We start from the raw sequence: 18660 nt of genomic DNA on the forward strand, positions 1-18660 counted from the left end.
TTTTTGGAATAGCCAATCACAAGGAATGGAATATGGAATTTTCTTGATGGCCAATGGGATATAGGGCCCAAAATTAGCGGGAAATGCGAGAACACTATTTACAGTTGGTGCTAACCCGTTGCGCCGAACCCACCTGGGTTCTTTTTAAGATAGGAGAAAGGGATAGAATTATTAGGAATATGCAGACAATTGAACAGGTGGATGTAGGGGAGATAGAGGCCCAAAACGAATAGAGAGGTGTACGTAATAGTGTTCCGTTAAAACAATGGGTAACTTTGCGATAACTTGACCATTCCATGATGCCTTTACCCCTTAAATGAAATTTGGAACGCATTCCTGTTGACAATTGACTAAGAAACTGTTCGTGTTGAACTGTCTTAATTCAGGGTGTTGATTTCCTTATTCAAATACCGGTGTCCATGTTGTCCACTGATAAACTGAAGGGTTTTTTGATACAGAAACGTGAGCAAGTGCAAACAGCTCGTCACGGGAATAAATTTGGAAAAACCAGACTGGCCTAAGATTGATCGTCGCAATTATTCAATGACACTCTAACGTTTATACACCATTTAGTATTGGTTCCATTGTTTCCCCCCCTTTTTTGCTTTGGTATTGTTTTGATTTGATTCTTTATTCATTTTATGGGTAGATCTCGCTGAACTTTAATCTAATTTAAAAAGACTTCTTATTTTGTAAATGGTTGAAAGAAGGGATACAGTATATTTCTCAACATCCTGGGTTTGAGAGTTTTTGCCAAGATGGTGGTCATTTAGATCGACCGACATTTGAAGGACGAGATCTCTGGCCAAAGTTTTAAATACTTGTTTATCCCGAGTACGGTAGCTACCTGGTTAATAAAAAGTACTAGTAGTAGAAGAAGAGTTGTTTCAAACTGCTTTTGTCATTCTACCGTCCCACGTGGACTTTATAGAGTATTGGGGTTGACTACCATTTCTGTGAGATTTAATTTTCTCTGATTTGGCATTCTCTTGAAATAAAAGGTAGTCATTTAGAGACATAAAGCCCGTGGTATCGGAGTATATCATGTTTTATATAGCGTGAAACGGACAACAGTAGTTGCTTGCTACCCTGTTAAAAGGACTCTAGTCTATCGCAAGTACTTTCGTCAAATCTAACAAACCCAGCTACCCAATCACTAATGGGTGGACAGTGAGTGGAGGACCGAAAATTATCTCGACTGCATCTTTTGACAAATTACAATCACAAACTATTGCAGACTCCAATAGAAAATGATATTGAGTGCCATTTGCACGCCCATCCAAACAACTATCTGTGCAAATTCATGTGATAAATTAAGGAGCAGAAACTGGTTTACGATCAAAATCTGAAAGGGTGGAGGGCTATATGAAATAGTGCTAGACAAAGGAGAAAGAAAGTAAAATAAAAACATGGAATCATTTTAAAAATCAGCCTGCATCGACTGGGAATTAGTGCGGGGCGGTCCTTGGAAAGATTAAGGACCACGGTCCTACGGTCCTTGGGAAATGAAGACCGCAAGGACCGGTCCTAGGACCGGTCCTTTTCGACATTGAACATTCCTGAGAGACTGTTGGAAATTCGAACCGGGTTTGACCTTTGAGACCGTGGGATCGTTCATTCTTGAACCGTTAAAGACCGCTACACGATGAAAACTGTGGTCTACAGGAGTAAAACACACGGAGTAGTCACACTCATTTCAAATTGTAACCTAATTAGAGAAGAGGGGTGATGCCTTCTTTATTTGCTCACCGTACTTCATTGTTACTTCGATAATTTAATAAAATTTGAAATTTATCCCCATTAACGGAGATAATGGCATCGCCCAAGGCGTTGATCGAGTTGTTCGTGGCGTTGATACAACACACCGCAACCTCCACCCCCCCCCCCCCTCCGCCCCCCCCCCCCACACACACACATTAGAGGGCAGCGAGCATTGAAGAGTAAGAGAGAGACGTGAAGTTATAATAAGAGGGGGTGGATGAGGTGATAAGAGAGGTCGATGGTGACTTTTCGCCAGATCTAACAAACTCAGCTACCCATTCATTGCTGAGTAGACAGGGATTCAGAAAAAAATCGACTGCACCCGGGATCGATCTCTGGCCCTTTGCGTATAAAGAGAGTGCTCTATCAACTGAGCTATCGGGGTCCCCAAATATTCTATTGGACTTTTTTAAAATTCAGACGTTATAACTGGGTTTTTTGGAAGGAAGAAACTAATGAAACTCATATTATTTGATTAGTAAAACACCAAACGAAATTTTAATATTATTGTATTATTTTAAATGACAACACTGCGATAGAAAGGAGTGGTGACAAGAGATGGACAAAAGAAAACAAAAAATCGGATTTGCTACTTGCTAGGTTCGACACACACACACACACACACACACACAAACACACACATCTTTTGTAGTCACATACATTTCAAACAATAACCCATTAGAGAAGAGGGGTCATGCCTTCACCATAGATCATTGTCATTGCGATCATTATGGTGTAGTAAATTTTGAAATTTACCCCGTATAATGGAATCGTCCAAGGCGTGCGCCTCCTGTTCCCCCCATCTCACACACGAAAGGGCGGTTTGCGGAGTGGAGGTTGGTGGTCGTCTGCCTGTATGGTCGTCTGTGTCGTTTAGTGTATGGCAAAGGGGGGTGGGTGCGATTAATTAAGTGGGATGGGTGGTGATTGGTGGAAGATAGGCAACCGAAGCAACGAATCGCTGGGGAAGTAGTAGGCTATGGCGCGAGTCCTTGCAAGGACCGCCCCGCACTAGTTGAAAGGTGATAAGAAGTGAGGACCGCCGCCGGTCTTCCCCTATGGGACCGGTCTTCGGTTCACAGCTAAAAGACCGTCGGACCGCGGTCCAGACCGGTCTTCAGCGCGGCACTACTGGGAATCGAATATCAGACCTCTGAATACGTTTAGAAGCGCTACCACTACTTCACAGAGGCTATCCGATAGTTGGAACAGTTATCTCAGTGCGTCAAATTTATCCCTTTGATATTTTCAACATAAAAATGGAGCATTAAATGTCTTTGCACTCAGCCTTTGGTGTTCAATGTTTGTTTGTTATGACCTCGGAAAGAATTCGCATTCTACTGTGAAGAATCAACACACTTTGTATATATTATATGCATATATATATATATATATATATATATATATATATATATATCTATTATATATATATATATATAATATATATATATATATATATATATATATATATATATATATATGTGTGTGTGTGTGTGTGTGCCCTCCCCCTGCTCACGGGGGGATTGAAACAATCAATCGACTTTCATTGGGCACTCAACAGTTATGTATCTGTAAAACATACAGCACATCAGGAACAGTCCTTGAAGAAGGATGACCGCCACTGTTGAAAATTGATCGAAGTTGGAGAAACGAGCTGTTTTAAACAAAAGATAGTGAACTAGTTTCAGTATCCGGAGGTATGTCATGAGCAAAATAGAAGTTTATCTGTGTATTGGGAGGTCGTGTATTCATCATTACAAGGCACGAAGTATTCATGCCCAACAATTTTGTAATCCGAAAGGACACAGCCCTAACTGCCTTAATCTTTAAACACACACACACACACATACAAACACACTCACACACACACACACACACACACACACACACACAAACACATTAGCCATCATACGTAAGTTATGTTTGTTTTTTATCCCTGGAATAAATCTCGTTTATAAACTGCATTGAAAAAATGCAATGCTAAGATGCCAATATGTTCGGAATGCATTCATACATCTATTAAGAAACATTAATTTTTTATCAGAATTGGTAACACCTGATTGTTGTCCTTTAAACGCGTCGTCGGTCCATCAGAAAGAAATTTCTGCCAGCTTTATTGAAAACAGTTACCAAATTAATCACAGTTGAATAAATTAAGGGAAAGGGAGTATATTACCAATTGACCTATTAGGAAGCCTTATTTCCTACTACTATTATATATTTTAATGTATTTTTGAACCTAATTACGTCCAACCTTACGTGTTATGTCTTTCACTCCAATTTCAATAATCAGCGTCCATTTGATACAATCCGTTTACATTGCCGACCTCGTTTACGCGCAAATTCATTGTTCTGTACATGTTGAAAGAATTGTATCTAATTTGTCGATTTAATCCGGCCCATTAAGCTTAACGAAGCTCGTTATACGCCGTTCTCCTGGTAGGCATGGGGAAATGGCGCAGAGGTACGTCACACGATTACGTCCGGATTCGACAACAGATAGATGAAGATGCTGGCATATTATTTTTTTTTAACTTGGGAATTTTAATGGATCTGTTCGATACAAATCTGTCGCTGACGAACTTTAAATCCGGCGATGACGTATTAAACGATAACTGCCGTACTCTGAAAAAAAAAACACATATTTCGAAATTTAGCCAGAAAACTAGTCCTGCAAATATCGACCGATGTAAATGGCCCTCATCTTGGCATTAACTCTCAAACCCGGGACTTTGCGAAGTCCCGTGGTTGAGAGTTTTTGCCAAGATGAGGATAATTTAAATCGATTGATAGTTGAAGGATGAGTTTTTTGGCCAAATTTTAAATACCTGTTAATCCAGAGTACGGCAGTTAACTAACTATCTAGTTAAAGGGCGTTGAAAAAAAAGATTTGGGAAATGTGTTACCTTTCTGGTAGTTCTCCATATTATCAAAATGTTAACATTTTCTAATTGCAAGTTTTCTTTATTCTGTTTTTAAAAAATATAGTATCTTCATCCGTTTGGAACATTACCAAGGAATCTAATTCTAAACCTAACTGTTTACGATAACTTTTGTCTTGTTTATATGAGATTTTAAAAATTCTTTCCATGTTCCAGCTGGCTAACCCGTGCTTACGTAATTTATTTTGATTGTTGTTTGACGTCATTCCTCATTAACAAAATAATCAAGCTTTTAAAATCAATCTTTAACAATTTTATGTTTTATAGTACATGATCCTGCTTACTTGTGTTAAAATGAGTTTCCGGGGTTAAAACGACCTCCAGTCTAAGTTGTTATCATTGCCAATTGGCTTTAACAGTCATGACGTCACTTCCCTCGTAATGACGCATAGTAACAGTAACTGGCTCTAAACTATCGGAACAATGGCGGACGACCTCATGAAATATTTCTCCGACGATCATTAAAGTGTATCCAGAGGAGAAAAGCATTTTTAATCTGATCATGTTTTGACTTTTATTCATTCTGATCACACGAGATATGAAAAGTTCTAGCCAGCAGGAAGAATAAAAAGTACCGATTTTCTTTGTTTAGAGCCACGCTGCTCGCCGTTGCTGGGCGACGTGACATCAGACTATTGAATCCAATTGAGTATTGTACCTAAATGAAATTGACGTCGCTCGGATCTTTGTTAATGTTTTTGACAGCCATCTTAATTATTAGTTCTCACTAATCTCTTTTTTTTCAATCAGACTATAAACGTTTAAGGTTACACATAGTTTTGTGCATTGTACTTACTTGCGGCTGGCAGATGCTGTGAGTATTTTGCCTAAACGCATAGTATCAATATTATAAATGAACAATATTTTTTAATTCTGTGAAGTAAGTATTGACATGTGTGTTTAGCACAACAATGGGCTGTGGCTGGATGCATAAATAATTTTTTATCATATAATGGTAACGCTTTTTGTGTGTCTCTATGTGTGTATGTGTGTGTGTGTTTGTGTGTGTTTATGAATGTGAAAGAGAAAGAGAGGAATGGAGAGAGAGAGAGAGAGAGAGAGAGAGAGAGAGAGAGAGAACTATATATAAATATATATATACATATATGTATATATATTTATATATATATATAGTATATATATATATATATATATATATATATATATATATATATATATAAGAGAGAGAGAGAGAGAGAGAGAGAGAGAGAGAGAGAGAGAGAGAGAGAGAGCAGTGATCGTTTTACATCAAAGATGTTGCCGATTTTTTTTTTTTAATTTAATTTTTGCCAGCGTATTAATATAAGACGTTAAAGGCGCCATCCCGGTAAGCATTTGTTATATTATGGATACACCCACCTCAGTCTAAACAACAGACAGGTGATGGATCTCTCATTCACAGCCCACGAGTTCGGCATGTTCCTGGGAGGGTAAAAATGTATGACACCGCTGTGTGGTAAGATAAAACTGAAGTTGGGATAGCCGAAGGCGTTGTCGTAAGTAAATGCTATTGGATTTAGAGGCCTGGGTTCGAATCCTTGTGAAGACAATTAATGCTATGCGTTAAAGTAATACACTCGTCATTTCTGACCGCCAGATTAATCTTAACAAAGCACACACACTATGTGTATAATGTTTGTAGATGGTGCGAAATTGACGTCACTCAGCTCTTATTACTGTTTTTAGATAGCAATGAATAGTTTTCACTAAATTCTACAAATCAGACTATATACGTTTATGGTTACACGTAGTTTCGTGTGTTGGTACGTAATATCATGTTGGTGGATGTTGCGAGTATTTCACCTAAACGCATAGCACCAATAGTCTGAGTGAGAGAATTTTCAATCACCCAACGATAACAAAGATCAGAGTGACGTCAACTTAATTTATTCTACAATGTTTTCGCTCCCCCCCCCCCCCCCCCCCCCCCCCCCCCGACATGTCAAAAAGATTCAAATTAATGTGACGCTTCTTTGAAGTGAAGAAATCTGATTCGATGCCCATTCACAACTGAACTATCTATGATGGACCATGAACAAGTCACCACTCCCGTCGGGCGGACATTGCTGTATTTTTTATTTCTCGTAGAATGGTTCTTAACACTGAAAGAAACATTCTTATGGGATGAAAAAGTTTGATGAAAAATATAATAGAGAAAGAAGAAAAGTACATCGCTAAATATAATAAAATCATAATAAACGATTATTGTAATATAAATATTGCATTATCCGTGCCATATAGCAGAAAGCTACAGACAGAAGAGATGAATCATAATATTAGAAACAGTTGTCCTAAAACATAACACATTTTCTTATTTTGGAAAAAAAAACACTTTTCCTTCAAATATTGATTGGGTAAAATAGATATGTCCCTCACCTCCCCTACTCCCACCTCCAAATTGTCTCAAAAGGGTCAAACCTGAGATTTATTTTCACTCATATGGAGTCATTACAGTTGATTAATATTTGAAGTAAATTTTGGTGGCCAGATAAAGAATAAATGGTGTTTTGTCGTTGCTTAGTTTTGTCAGTGTGTCCCTAATACCCGGCACAATGCCAAATTCGATGGCAAACTCCAGGTTTGGGTGAGATGAATTGCAAACAAGCACATCAATCACCTTTTATATCATCACCACTTCTACATTCAAGCTGCTTTGTTACGTCGAAATAGTACAAGGCTGCATAAAAGCTTTCAAGAGAGAAGTATGGGTTATGGCTCATTGTATTACTTGTACGGTTTTGGTGATAATTGACCCTTCCGATGATGTTTTCGAGAAGAAATTAATCAAAATTATTTCGGAATGACAATGGCAACATATTTACAGACCTGCTAAATTAAAATAAAATTATATTCGTAATTCTCAGGAGATATAAATTGTAGTTGCTATATTTATTTTTAAAAACCAACTATTTTCCCTCACAGGGAATAAATAACATTTAATTTGTTTTTTAATTTAATAGTTTTGAATCTAATGTCATGTTCAATAAGCTTTAAAGACTAAGAGATGATCATGAAGTTCTGAAATTGGAGCCAAAATGTCGTAGTTTTACGATTTTTTCGTAATAGTTGACAGGTCTGATAGTTATATTCATCATATCAACATGAGCCCAACGCAACGTTCCTTATTTGCAGGCCTGATAACTCAAAGTGTTATGGGCTCATTGTTGTAATGGGAATATTCACAAACCAACGCAGACTATAGCCCATTACAACAATGTTAAATTATGGCCATAATTGCGTTCGGCTATCATTAAACGAGAAAGGATTTGGATTCAAACCCTTCCTTAGCCAATATCATTAAACGATATCGAAATGTAATATGTACCAAACAATATCATGGGACAATGCAATCATCTCTTAATAAAACACTAGCGGATAGAAGAAGAATGGACTCAACAATGTAGGAAGTCATCTCGTGTCTAGGCTGTTGTGGAAGGACCAATGTTTTCTACTATTATTCCTGAGAGTATGATGAATTGAAGTGTTGTGACTCTAGTTATTATAAAGTATGTCGAGGTTCGATTAATCTGTAACAGTAAAATCTGGTTGGAACTTATCACTCTGGTTGATGGAAAGGTCAGTAACACGGAGCATGACCTGAGCCCTGAACCGATTTTCATTCATGTCTTCAGTTTTGACAAGGACAAGCCGTTCACCACATCATTTAGAGATCTTGTCTAATTCGAGTAATATATTATATTAAAATAGTCCTTTAAAGATAAATGGCTATGAAGCCAGAGTGTTGTTACATTGACATTGATAATAATTGCTTACTTTCATGCGGATATGGTGCACTTGTTTTACGTTTATATTCTTTGCAATGACGAGCTTATTCCATCTATAACAGAAATAGCCAATCAATCATTGCAGACTGGTATCGTCCCCGCTTCTTTTTAGACAGGTTTGCTAACCCCAATTTTAAAGAAATCCAAAATGATATCTACATTCCCTTTCCAAAATCTTGAAAAAAGCAGTTCCTCACAAATTAACTTTATATTAGAAATTGTATGATTTATATGAGTGATTCCAATCAGCCTATATCTAGAGAAAATCACAGGACCGAAATGGAGCTGTTAAGAATAATAAACAATCTGCTTTTTTAAATGCTGACCTAAATGAAGCAAACACTTTGTGTGTGTGTTGGACGTATCAGCTGGATTCGACAAGATTGACTACAACATTCTTTTGAACCGGCTGAAACGTTTTTATTAATTTTATATCAAGTAATTATCTAGCGTTAAAATAGTGCAAATCATACTTTATGAATTGTCGACAGATTGTTGTGGTTAAGAGAGTTAAATCACATAATGATCATCTGAAACTTTAGTGTTAAAAAGGGATCATTATTTGGTCCAGTTCTTTTTCAAACGTACTTGAACATCCTTGCGCAATTATTTCTGCTTTTAATCTGCGATACAAATTTTATGCAGGTGGTAGCCAAACTTTAAATCAGCCTCCTATGACGTCTGTATTTTTTTAACTTTTAATCGAAAGTTTCCGATCTTGCTTTGAAGACTTGGGTGGAACTGAATTGACTAAAGCTTAAAGATAACAAAACAGAAAAGAGGTAATCATTTGCAAGCAATTCTTCAAATCTAGCTGAATGCTATTCAATCGTTTTAGGAAACAGTGCTATTCATTCTGCTGACTTTGTTCGAAAGTTGGATGTATTTATTAATTCAGATCTTTATTTTACCAGTCTTGAGGCTAATGTACATGGAAATGCGAAGGATATGTGGTGCTAAGCATCTAGTTACGTATAAGAGACATCCCTGCTTTTGTTTTTTATTCAAATTCAATCATTCTGAGTTAGATCATTGCGATTACCTCTGGCTTACAAAGGTAAATACAAGATAAAATATTTTTAAGTATAGTCTAGAACGATACTGTCCGCCGTATTGTAAGAAGAGAAATGAATCTGAATCGGGTGTGTTGAGAGAGCTGGATTGAAGAGCGTATAGAATACAAGATCTATATTATTGTTTTGAAAATCACTGCACTTTGATATTCTTGGATACATCAATGAAATGCTTAATGTCTACATCTCAACCAGAAACTTTCGAACGAAACCTAACTGGCGCATTCTTGTAAAGTCAAAAATGACTCGCAAAATCAGCAACCAATCGTTTGAATATTTGGCACCAGTTTTCTGGAACGAATAATAAGAAATAAAGTAAGTAGAAAATTGACAGAAGAAAAAAAGAGAATAAAAACTTTGTGGAGATGAGGATTCGAATCCACGACCCGAATGTTACGGCAACTCAGCCTGGCGACGAGAGGGATGCTCTACAATCGATGCCAGCTACCACAACAAAACAAAAATGGTTTCAAAGGTAGTAACTATCATTTGTCACTCTCGAGACTTCTTGAGGTCTTGCCTGCTCCATTCAATCTTCTGGAACTCCCATCTCTTCAGGTTTGAAATTTGTATTATGACCAACAATTTATTTTTTACTTTTTAAAAGGATTTCTATATTATTAAGCAGCCTCATTCATTCCAATTATTTTAATTCAAAACATGATTGAATACTTATTTTATTTGGGAAATGGGCAAACCAAACCTTCAAAGGGCAATGATCTGCAATTTGAAATAATGTAAAAATGTCAGGACTACAAAGACTGCCAGAGTTATATCAACATAAACTTTAAGGCTTCCGTTATTGGGACGTCGTTGAACAATCTTAATTGCTTCGGAATTCCCCACTTATTTTCATTTGGAGAAAAGGCAAAGAGCTGAAAACAATAATAATGTTTGATCAACATGTATTTTATACTTATTTTTGTGAACAGCATTCGTTGAATGAACTTGGTTGGATCGTTTTTATCTTGCTTCGTTTTAATTCTGTTTGGTTTTCAATGGTAGATGTAATGATGACAGGACATTACGTCAATAAAACAGTCCGGGGTTATTAAATGTGTAATAGAATGTAATAATATTAAACAAAAATAATTTTGCTTAGTTGAACAAGTTTACCAATATGTAAAGGAGTGAAAATTTTGGGAACAGACACAAATATCCGGCTATCTGTGATCCTATTATTTATATATTTTTGATGTGAACCAGATGTCAGAAAGTGCATTTTATGTTAAACTATCAATAAAAATAATGACATGAAATAGACACTCCAATTTGACTTACGAAAACAAATTATGCGGACGTGTCCTGCTTTGTCTGGCACGGTTCCATACACACTGATTTTTTTTTACAGATCTGTGTCTGCTCCCAATATTGTTGTATGGAATAGAAATTCAATTCTACACGACGTGTTGGGGGTCAATTTGTTTTTTTAAAATGTATTGTCAAGGGCATTGCGCCATCGGAAGACGTATATATGCGCTATATACCAGTGAATATTTATGTTTTAACTCTCTCCTTACCAGCTATTTTTAGAATTTTCAACGAAAATTCACACCCACCCAATACAAAAATAGACTTTTCTTCCTCAACCAAAAAAAAGTAACAAGTGAGCTCTACAACACAGTGTTTAGTATTTATAGTTGTCATCAAAGCATTTCTTTGAAGTTTCTGATGTACAAGAGAAATCAGAATGAGAAAATTATTGGTTGCATCGTAACGAATGTGGCGATTTTCCTATGGGTGGTAAGGAAAGGGTTAGATGATGTGGCGTATTACCCATTCCATCTCACTTAGATTGTTAGGAGTTGTCATAGAGATGGCCATGACCAAAGGGTCTATACTGACGTACCTACTCTGAAAAAACACGTATTTTAATAACTTTAGCCTTAAAACTCGTCGTCCAAATATCGATCGATTAAAATAACTATCATCTTGTCAAAAATTCTCAAACCTTGAACAAAGTCCTTAGTCCAAGGTTTGAGAGTTTTTGACAAAACGATGGTCATTTAAATCGATCGATATGTGAAGGACGAGTTTGTTTTCTGGTCAAATTTTAAAATTGTGTTTTACAGAGAATGTCAGTATGATCACCAGAGTATGCGTGATGGCAATAAGCTAGTAATCCCTCCTTTGCCCTCCCATTTTAATTAGTCTACGAGTTTCAGGAAGTAATCTGTATGGAAATATTGCAGACCAACTGCTTTATTTTGCTACTTCCTGGTCTTTCTTGATAGAAAAGACAAAAGTAACAAGTATTTCTACATTGGCACGCTATGAATAGAAATGAGTTGTTTTTTTTTCTCTATCGGGAGCGGGGGGATGGGAGGGGAGAACGGCAAAGGCACGTGATGCTGAAAACGTGCCAGATGAGGTCAGGGTCACATGTGATAACAATGACAGTGGTGACATTGACAACGGGACGGTTAAGCGCACAATGCCGGGACAGTCAAGGGAGACAACAAGATGTTATTTATTGTGGTTGGGGATTGTGGCTAGCTATTCTCAATGTTGATTTCAATAGGCTTCAACAGTCTTGACGTCACTTCCCTCGTAATGACGCATAGTAACTTAGTAACAAGTTCTAAACTATCAGAACAATCGCGGATGCCCTTATAAAATACTTCTCCGACGAGCATAAAAGTGTAACCAGAGGAGAAAAACATTATAAATCTGATCATGTTTTGACTTTTATACATTCTGATCACATAATATGTGAAAAAGTTCTAGTCAGGATGAAGAATAAAAAGTGCCGATTTTCTTTATTTAGAACCAAGCTGTTCGTTGCTGGGCGGAACTTGACATCAGACTATTGAATCCTATTAGGTTAAGATCGCAAAAGGGGGTAGGATTATTTAAGGAATACTGAGAACTTGGTTAGTTGGATGGCCGATCAGTACGCTTTCAAGAATCAGGAGACAATGAGTATGATTAATCGCCGACTGCATGACAATGATCGCAAAGTTCTGACTCCGCTTGTTTTGCTTTTGGTGAAGTATGTCTTTGGATGGTCACGGATATTTCAAAACTGCATTATGGCCATGTGTTGTCTTTGATGGAAATTTCAATCCGAACGCCCTGCTGAATGAATATAATAATCATAGACTAGGAAACACGATATAGGACTTGTATTTATTTATTTATTTATTTATTTTCATTCTGAAACACAGCCAACTTTGCTCATTTACCGCGGTGTTCATATATTGTTACAAAAGGAGACGCTTAACCTATATGATATAATGAAAAGTTTACCGATCTAAAGTTATTTATATGGTTGAATAAAATACAGGGTTGACTTAGAATAAATAATCTTTGGTTGAATCTCAAATTTGTCGTAAAACTGGATGCATCTGAGTGGAGATCAAGAAAAACAATTTGCATTTCTTTGCATTTTCCATATTTCATTTTTCTTTTTTGATAATTTAATTTTCCTCCCCTAATAGTTGGCTTTTGAGGGAATGTAATTGCTACTAGTTTTGGTTCCCTTAATAGTTGATGGAATAATAATCATATTATTAGATTAGTGATCAGGGTTTCAAGAATCTTTTTTAAAAATGTGTAAGCCTCATTTATCCTTGGGCATCAGCAGGTCGGACAAACTGTTGCCAACTGTAGACAGAAACACTGCCATAAGTATTCTCATAAATAATACACCATTATTGTGGGACGAGTGGCCAAGTGGTTAAGGCATTGTACTGTGATCCGGAAGGTTCCGGGTTTGACCCGAAAAGTTTTTTTTTTGTTTAATACGCCATTAAGTCAGCTCTCTTTTATTTAGTCGTCAAAACCATTATGGAGCCGGTGATTATCCCGGTTTCTATCGCGTGAAACGGATAATAACAATTGCTTACTACCCTCTGGATAAGATGCTAGTCTATCGCAAAATACATTCAGCCAGATCTATCGATCTCGGCCCATTTGCTTATGAAGCGACTACCCAACCAACTGAGCTATCGGTATCCCTTCTCTCTCTCTCCCCCCCCCCCCCCTCCTCTAAAATCGGGTCTTCCGGGTAAAAATGATGTTAATAAACCAAACAATAGCTAATGTGATTGATTGTCTGCCCATATCTCAAGCCGGGAAATGTGAGATGCCTTTGTTTCAATCGAACATGTGGTGTATTCTCGGAGCAGATGACATGAATTGAATGTGGTAGATGACAAGAGAGGTATAAAATGATAGAAATTCTGACCCAGGTAAAGCACTTTACTCTGAACATTATACCTCTCCACGGGTCTAGACGGGGACTTATCACTGTTATGGTTGAGAGAGACGTGTACATACATGCAGGTCTGACATGCGAACCCAATTATAGGCCTTATTTAACACTCTTGTAATGGAATTTATTTTGCGCCATTATTTGATTTTTCCATTACAATAATGAGCCCATAACGAATTGGGTTATCAGACCTGCAAATGAGAGCACGTCGGTTGAGAACAATATAAACTTATGCTCATAAATGCAGGTATAAACATTAACGTCCCAAACTTTCCTTTCCGTTAATACTTTTTTTTTTTTTTTTGCGTTACTCCAAGTATATTTTCAGATTTCTCCAATATTTCAGAGATTTCCAATAGCAGATCGTCTTGCACTCATTTTTACACTAAATACTGAACTTTTCAACCTTAACTACTAAATGAGAAACATATGTGACCTATCGTCTCAAAACGGTGTCATGTCGGGATGAATCGGCACCCGAAAAGTGAATTTAGAATTGAAATGATAAGAAAAAACAAACTCTCAGCTTTTGGTCCTTCCGATGCATTAGGCCAATGGAGCCGGAGTTTATCCCGGTCTCAAAAGCGTGAAACGGACAATAGCATTTGCTTGCTACCAGCGACATCTATAGGAAGTCCTAGCTTGCTACCCTTTGGATATGCCCTAGTCTATCGCAAAGTACTTTCCGCCAGATCTAAGAGACCCAGCTACCCAATCACTGCTGAGTGGACAGGGAGGTCAGGAAAAAAATCTCGACTGCACTTGGGATCGATCTTGATCTCTTTGCGTATGAAGCGAATGCTCTACCAACTGAGCTATTGAGTCCCCCGTTTGCAAGGTAAGACATTGTATTTATTCTATGAAGCGTGCGGCTATGTGGTCTAGTGGTATGACACTCGCTTTCGGATCGGAAGGTCCTGGGTTCGAGACTCGCTCGGCACATAGTTGAATCCTTGGAAAAGACTCTTTACTCACATTCTCTCATCGTTCTCCTGTGTAAAATGAGTACCTGGCCGTTAACAGGGTTGTCTTTGTCCGAAAAATTGTAATATCGCCTAACAGGCGTCATGTCCCGTCCTACATGTTAAATGTTGCTGTTGACCAGGGACTCCTTGTAAAGTGCTTTGAGCACATTTAGTGAATATTGCGCTATATAAAAAAGCTCAAAAAAGATCAATTCTCCGTGATAATGAATAGAAACTAACCCCAAGTTTCGTATTTGTGTATATGAATTTAATATGTCGCACCTGCTTTATCCCGACACAATATCGCTTTGAGTCGGAGGGTCACATATTATCTAAGTCTACTACCATCGACCAATTCATGACCCATCGTGTCAATTTATTTGTATGTCATGAGTAAACTAGATAAAGGAAATGAGGATCAGAAGTAGTGACGACACGCTCTCCTCTTTTTTCTGGTTTTTCAAAACTCCTTGGAAACGTGTAACCAGTCCTACGGAGGTCTAACATTAAACAGGCTATAAATTGGCTCATGAAGTAACATAACTATTTTAATAGTCGGATTATGGGCAGATTTTTAGGATTGCGGGGTATAAAGGAGCGAGGTCGGATTATCTTTATTGACGACCAGCAAAATATGATGCCTGCCATCATTCAGAAACAAAGACGATCAGTTGCACAAGTTATTATTCAGTCCTCGTGAGGACTTGTTTCACACTTCCAGGGAGATATATATTGGAATAGCTTTTGAAGTTTTAAAACTATTCTCCTTAAACAGTTAATTTTGAGGCGATGAGTAAATATTGTATATATCTATTTTACAAAAAATAAATCACAGAAGTGCAAAGTCCGAACTTATACATATACAACATTTTATTTAAATCTTCACATGAAATGGTTATGTGACAATAGTTCGAGATGAAAATGAGAGACACATAGTGTTCTTGGTTATCTATCGCTCACCTGTAAGCTTTGTATAATTATTTATCCTGTACGTTCGTATAAATCGTTTGTATAAAAAAAGTTGTTTTACATTTACATCCGTGTAATAAATATTAAAAATGCTTTATTTTGAATTCATCGTAATATTATAGTTACCCGCTCTTCCACTCGTTCAGTGATCCGGTTTATTCAAAGTTTTGCTAGCTTTACTATTATTTTCGTTGGATTCCCCAACGATCTTTGGCAGCTTTCCTATGCGTGAAATGGACCGATTACGGCGGACAGCAAATTCTCTCTTCTTGTCCAGTTGTTGAAACCTGTTGCAGTCAGCTAGAAGCATCCGTTCACTGTAGGACAGGGGAGGTCTTTTGACAGAAGAGAAGACATAGAAATTTTTTAAAAAGAGTAACAGGGTTTCTTTAGTAGAAATCTCTATACCTGTCTCGATAATAATGCAGTCTCTCTCTCTCTCTCTCTCTCTCTCTCTCTCTCTCTCTCTCTCTCTCTCTCTCCTCTCTCTTCTCTCTTCTCTTCTTTCTTCTCTTCCTTCTTTTTCTTTCTTCATCTTATTTCCCTTCCCTTCTGTCTCTCTCTTTCACTTTCCCCCCCCCCCCCCCTTCTCTCTCTGCGCCAACCCCTTCTCTATTTCTCTCTACCTTCAGTGTATGTGTGTATTTTTGTGCGTCTATGTGGTCTTGTGGTATGACACTCGCTTTCCGATCGGAAGGACCTGGGTTCGAGCCTCGCTCGGCAAATATTTATGTCCTTGGAAATGGCTCTTTACTCACATTATCTCACCGTTCTCCTGTGTAAAATGAGTACCTGACAGTTAACAGGGTTTTCTCTGTCGGAAAAAAATTGTAATATCGCCTAATAGGCGTCATGTCTCGTTCTACATGTTACGTGTTGTTGTTGGTCAGGGATCCTTTGTAAAGCGCTTTGCGCACGTTTAGTGGATATCACGCTATATATAGAAAGCTCAAGTTCCAAGTTTCTAAATTTATCTTCCCCTCTCTACTTTCTTTTCTCTCTATCTATATACAATTATAAATAATTTAGGCTCCTTCAAGCACTCTATAATATATTCGAACAACAATCTCTCTCAATATATATATATATATATATATATATATATATATATAAAATATATATATATATATATTATTTATCTATCTATCTATCTACCTATCTATCGGTCGATAAATTAATACATTCTTGCTCTCTCTCTCTCTTTCTTCTTTCTCTCTCTCTCTCTCTCTTTCTCTCTTTCTCTCTCTCTCTCTCTCTCTCTCTCTCTCTCTCTCTCTCATCTCTCTTCTTCTATTCAACCTTTTCTCTTTTATACTCTCTATCTCGTGATAAATTTAACTCTCTCTCTCTCTCTCTCTCTCTCTCTCTCTCTCTGTTTGTGTGTGTGTGTGTGTGTGTGTGTGCCTTTTTCTTTTAGATAAACCCTACAAACTATTTTACATAACGAAGAATAAAGGAACTTTATCTACTATTATTTGTTATTTTAGTTCATTGATCATTATTCTAAATTATGACACTGGCAGTTATGATGATCGCTAACATGACAAAACAATGAAGATCATTTGATGCTCGTCAAAAACAACTTCTTATCGTTGTAATAAACACTTACTAACAACCAAAGTAAAAAATAAAAACAACTAAAATGTGTGTTAGTCCTATGAAGCCAGAGTTTATCCCGGTTTCTATAACGTGAAGTGGACAATAGCAATTACTTGCTACCCTTTGGATAGGGCGTTAATCCATCGCAAAGTACTTCTCGCCAGATCTAACAGACCCAACTACCCAATCACTGTTGGGTGGGAAGCGGAAGTGGGGGGGGGGGGGGGGGGGTCAGCAGAAAAGAGCCTCGACTTCACCCTGAATTGATCTTGGTCCTTTTGCGTGTGAAGCGAGTATCTCACCAATTGAGCTATCGGGCTCCCCTGAAACATCTAAGTTCATAAAATGGAACCTTAGACATTAGGGTTCACCTGATATAAAAAAATACCGTTCTGTGACGACTAATTACATTGAAATTATGTGATCTTAAGATTTATAATGAGAAGATCTTACTCAAATGGACTTACTTTCGTGATCTGTTAAGACGCTCTGGAATCTTGTAGCTCGCAGTAGGATGTGACTGGTCACCATCCAACGGCAGAAAGAATAAGCTGTCTTGAGGAATCGAGTCAACATTTTCGGACCCATCTCTCTTCTCTTCAACCTGATTTTCGATTCTCCTTACAGCATCTCTCGGAGTCAAGGGTACGTTGATATTATCTCCGGATTCATCACAAGTGGAATCTATGACAATATTGTATGTCACTTGTGGTTCTCTGGGATGTCCATTATAACTGTTGTCGTTTGAATCGTGGGATCTGTCTGCGTCACTATTGTCATCCTCTAGAGAGGCCAAGTTTTGTTCTTCGCCACTGGAAGGTGACGTCCCGTGACGTTTAGGACTGTTTCCTATTTCAATAACATTATTATAATTGTGTGAGTATGACATGTCTTCTATCTTGTAATCACCTCGTTCGAGTATGTTTTGTATTGGAGCGTACTGCTCTATTCTATTTATGTTTACTTCTATTACTTTTGAACAATCTTTGTGATCGCCTTTCGAGAAAATGTCTGGAGACTCAACCTCAATAGTTGACTCTTCTGTGGTTACTCTATCTTGGTTTTTGTCTATTGTATCTTCGTCTACTACTGATTTAATTAGGTTACCTTCAACTTTTTCTGATTCGTCTTGTGGCAAGGGTAAAGTATGAACTCTATTTTTAAAAGCTTTTGATGTCTTTACAGAGACTAATCTAGAACAAGTGCCTCCCATATTGATGGTGGGTAGGTAGTCTCTACCTTAGAAAACATTATTTGTTGTCTTGTTGACGTCACATTGTACATTTAGTTTCGGTGCCTTTAAGTTTCGTACATGTCGATAGGATGAAAATTAAATACTGTTGTAAATTA

General features: G+C 37.4%; 1 protein-coding gene across 1 annotated transcript; it reads right to left on the reverse strand.

The window, feature by feature from the left end:
- Positions 1 to 15596: 15596 nt before the first annotated feature.
- LOC144965260 (uncharacterized) lies at positions 15597 to 18581 on the reverse strand. The gene is made up of 2 exons (XM_078900411.1): positions 17778 to 18581; positions 15597 to 16046 (listed from the first exon to the last, which is right to left on the reverse strand). The coding sequence occupies exons 1-2, from the start codon at positions 18521 to 18523 to the stop codon at positions 15854 to 15856; spliced, it is 939 nt and encodes a 312-aa protein (XP_078756537.1). The 5' UTR covers positions 18524 to 18581; the 3' UTR covers positions 15597 to 15853.
- Positions 18582 to 18660: the final 79 nt, after the last annotated feature.

The sequence above is a fragment of the Berghia stephanieae genome, chromosome 1 (genome assembly GCF_034508935.2).
Source record: "Berghia stephanieae isolate SIO BIC M18660-M18661 chromosome 1, UCSD_Bste_1.3, whole genome shotgun sequence".
Classification (NCBI taxonomy): Eukaryota; Metazoa; Mollusca; class Gastropoda; order Nudibranchia; family Aeolidiidae; genus Berghia; species Berghia stephanieae.

Excerpts from the sequence above, each read along its gene's own strand:
- LOC144965260 (XM_078900411.1), bottom strand. The coding sequence starts at position 18,523 with ATGGGAGGCACTTGTTCTAGATTAGTCTCTGTAAAGACATCAAAAGCT. Across the intron at positions 16,047-17,777 it reads CGTCTTAACAGATCACGAAA|ACCTCCCCTGTCCTACAGTG; the intron begins GTAAGTCCATTT and ends TTCTGTCAAAAG.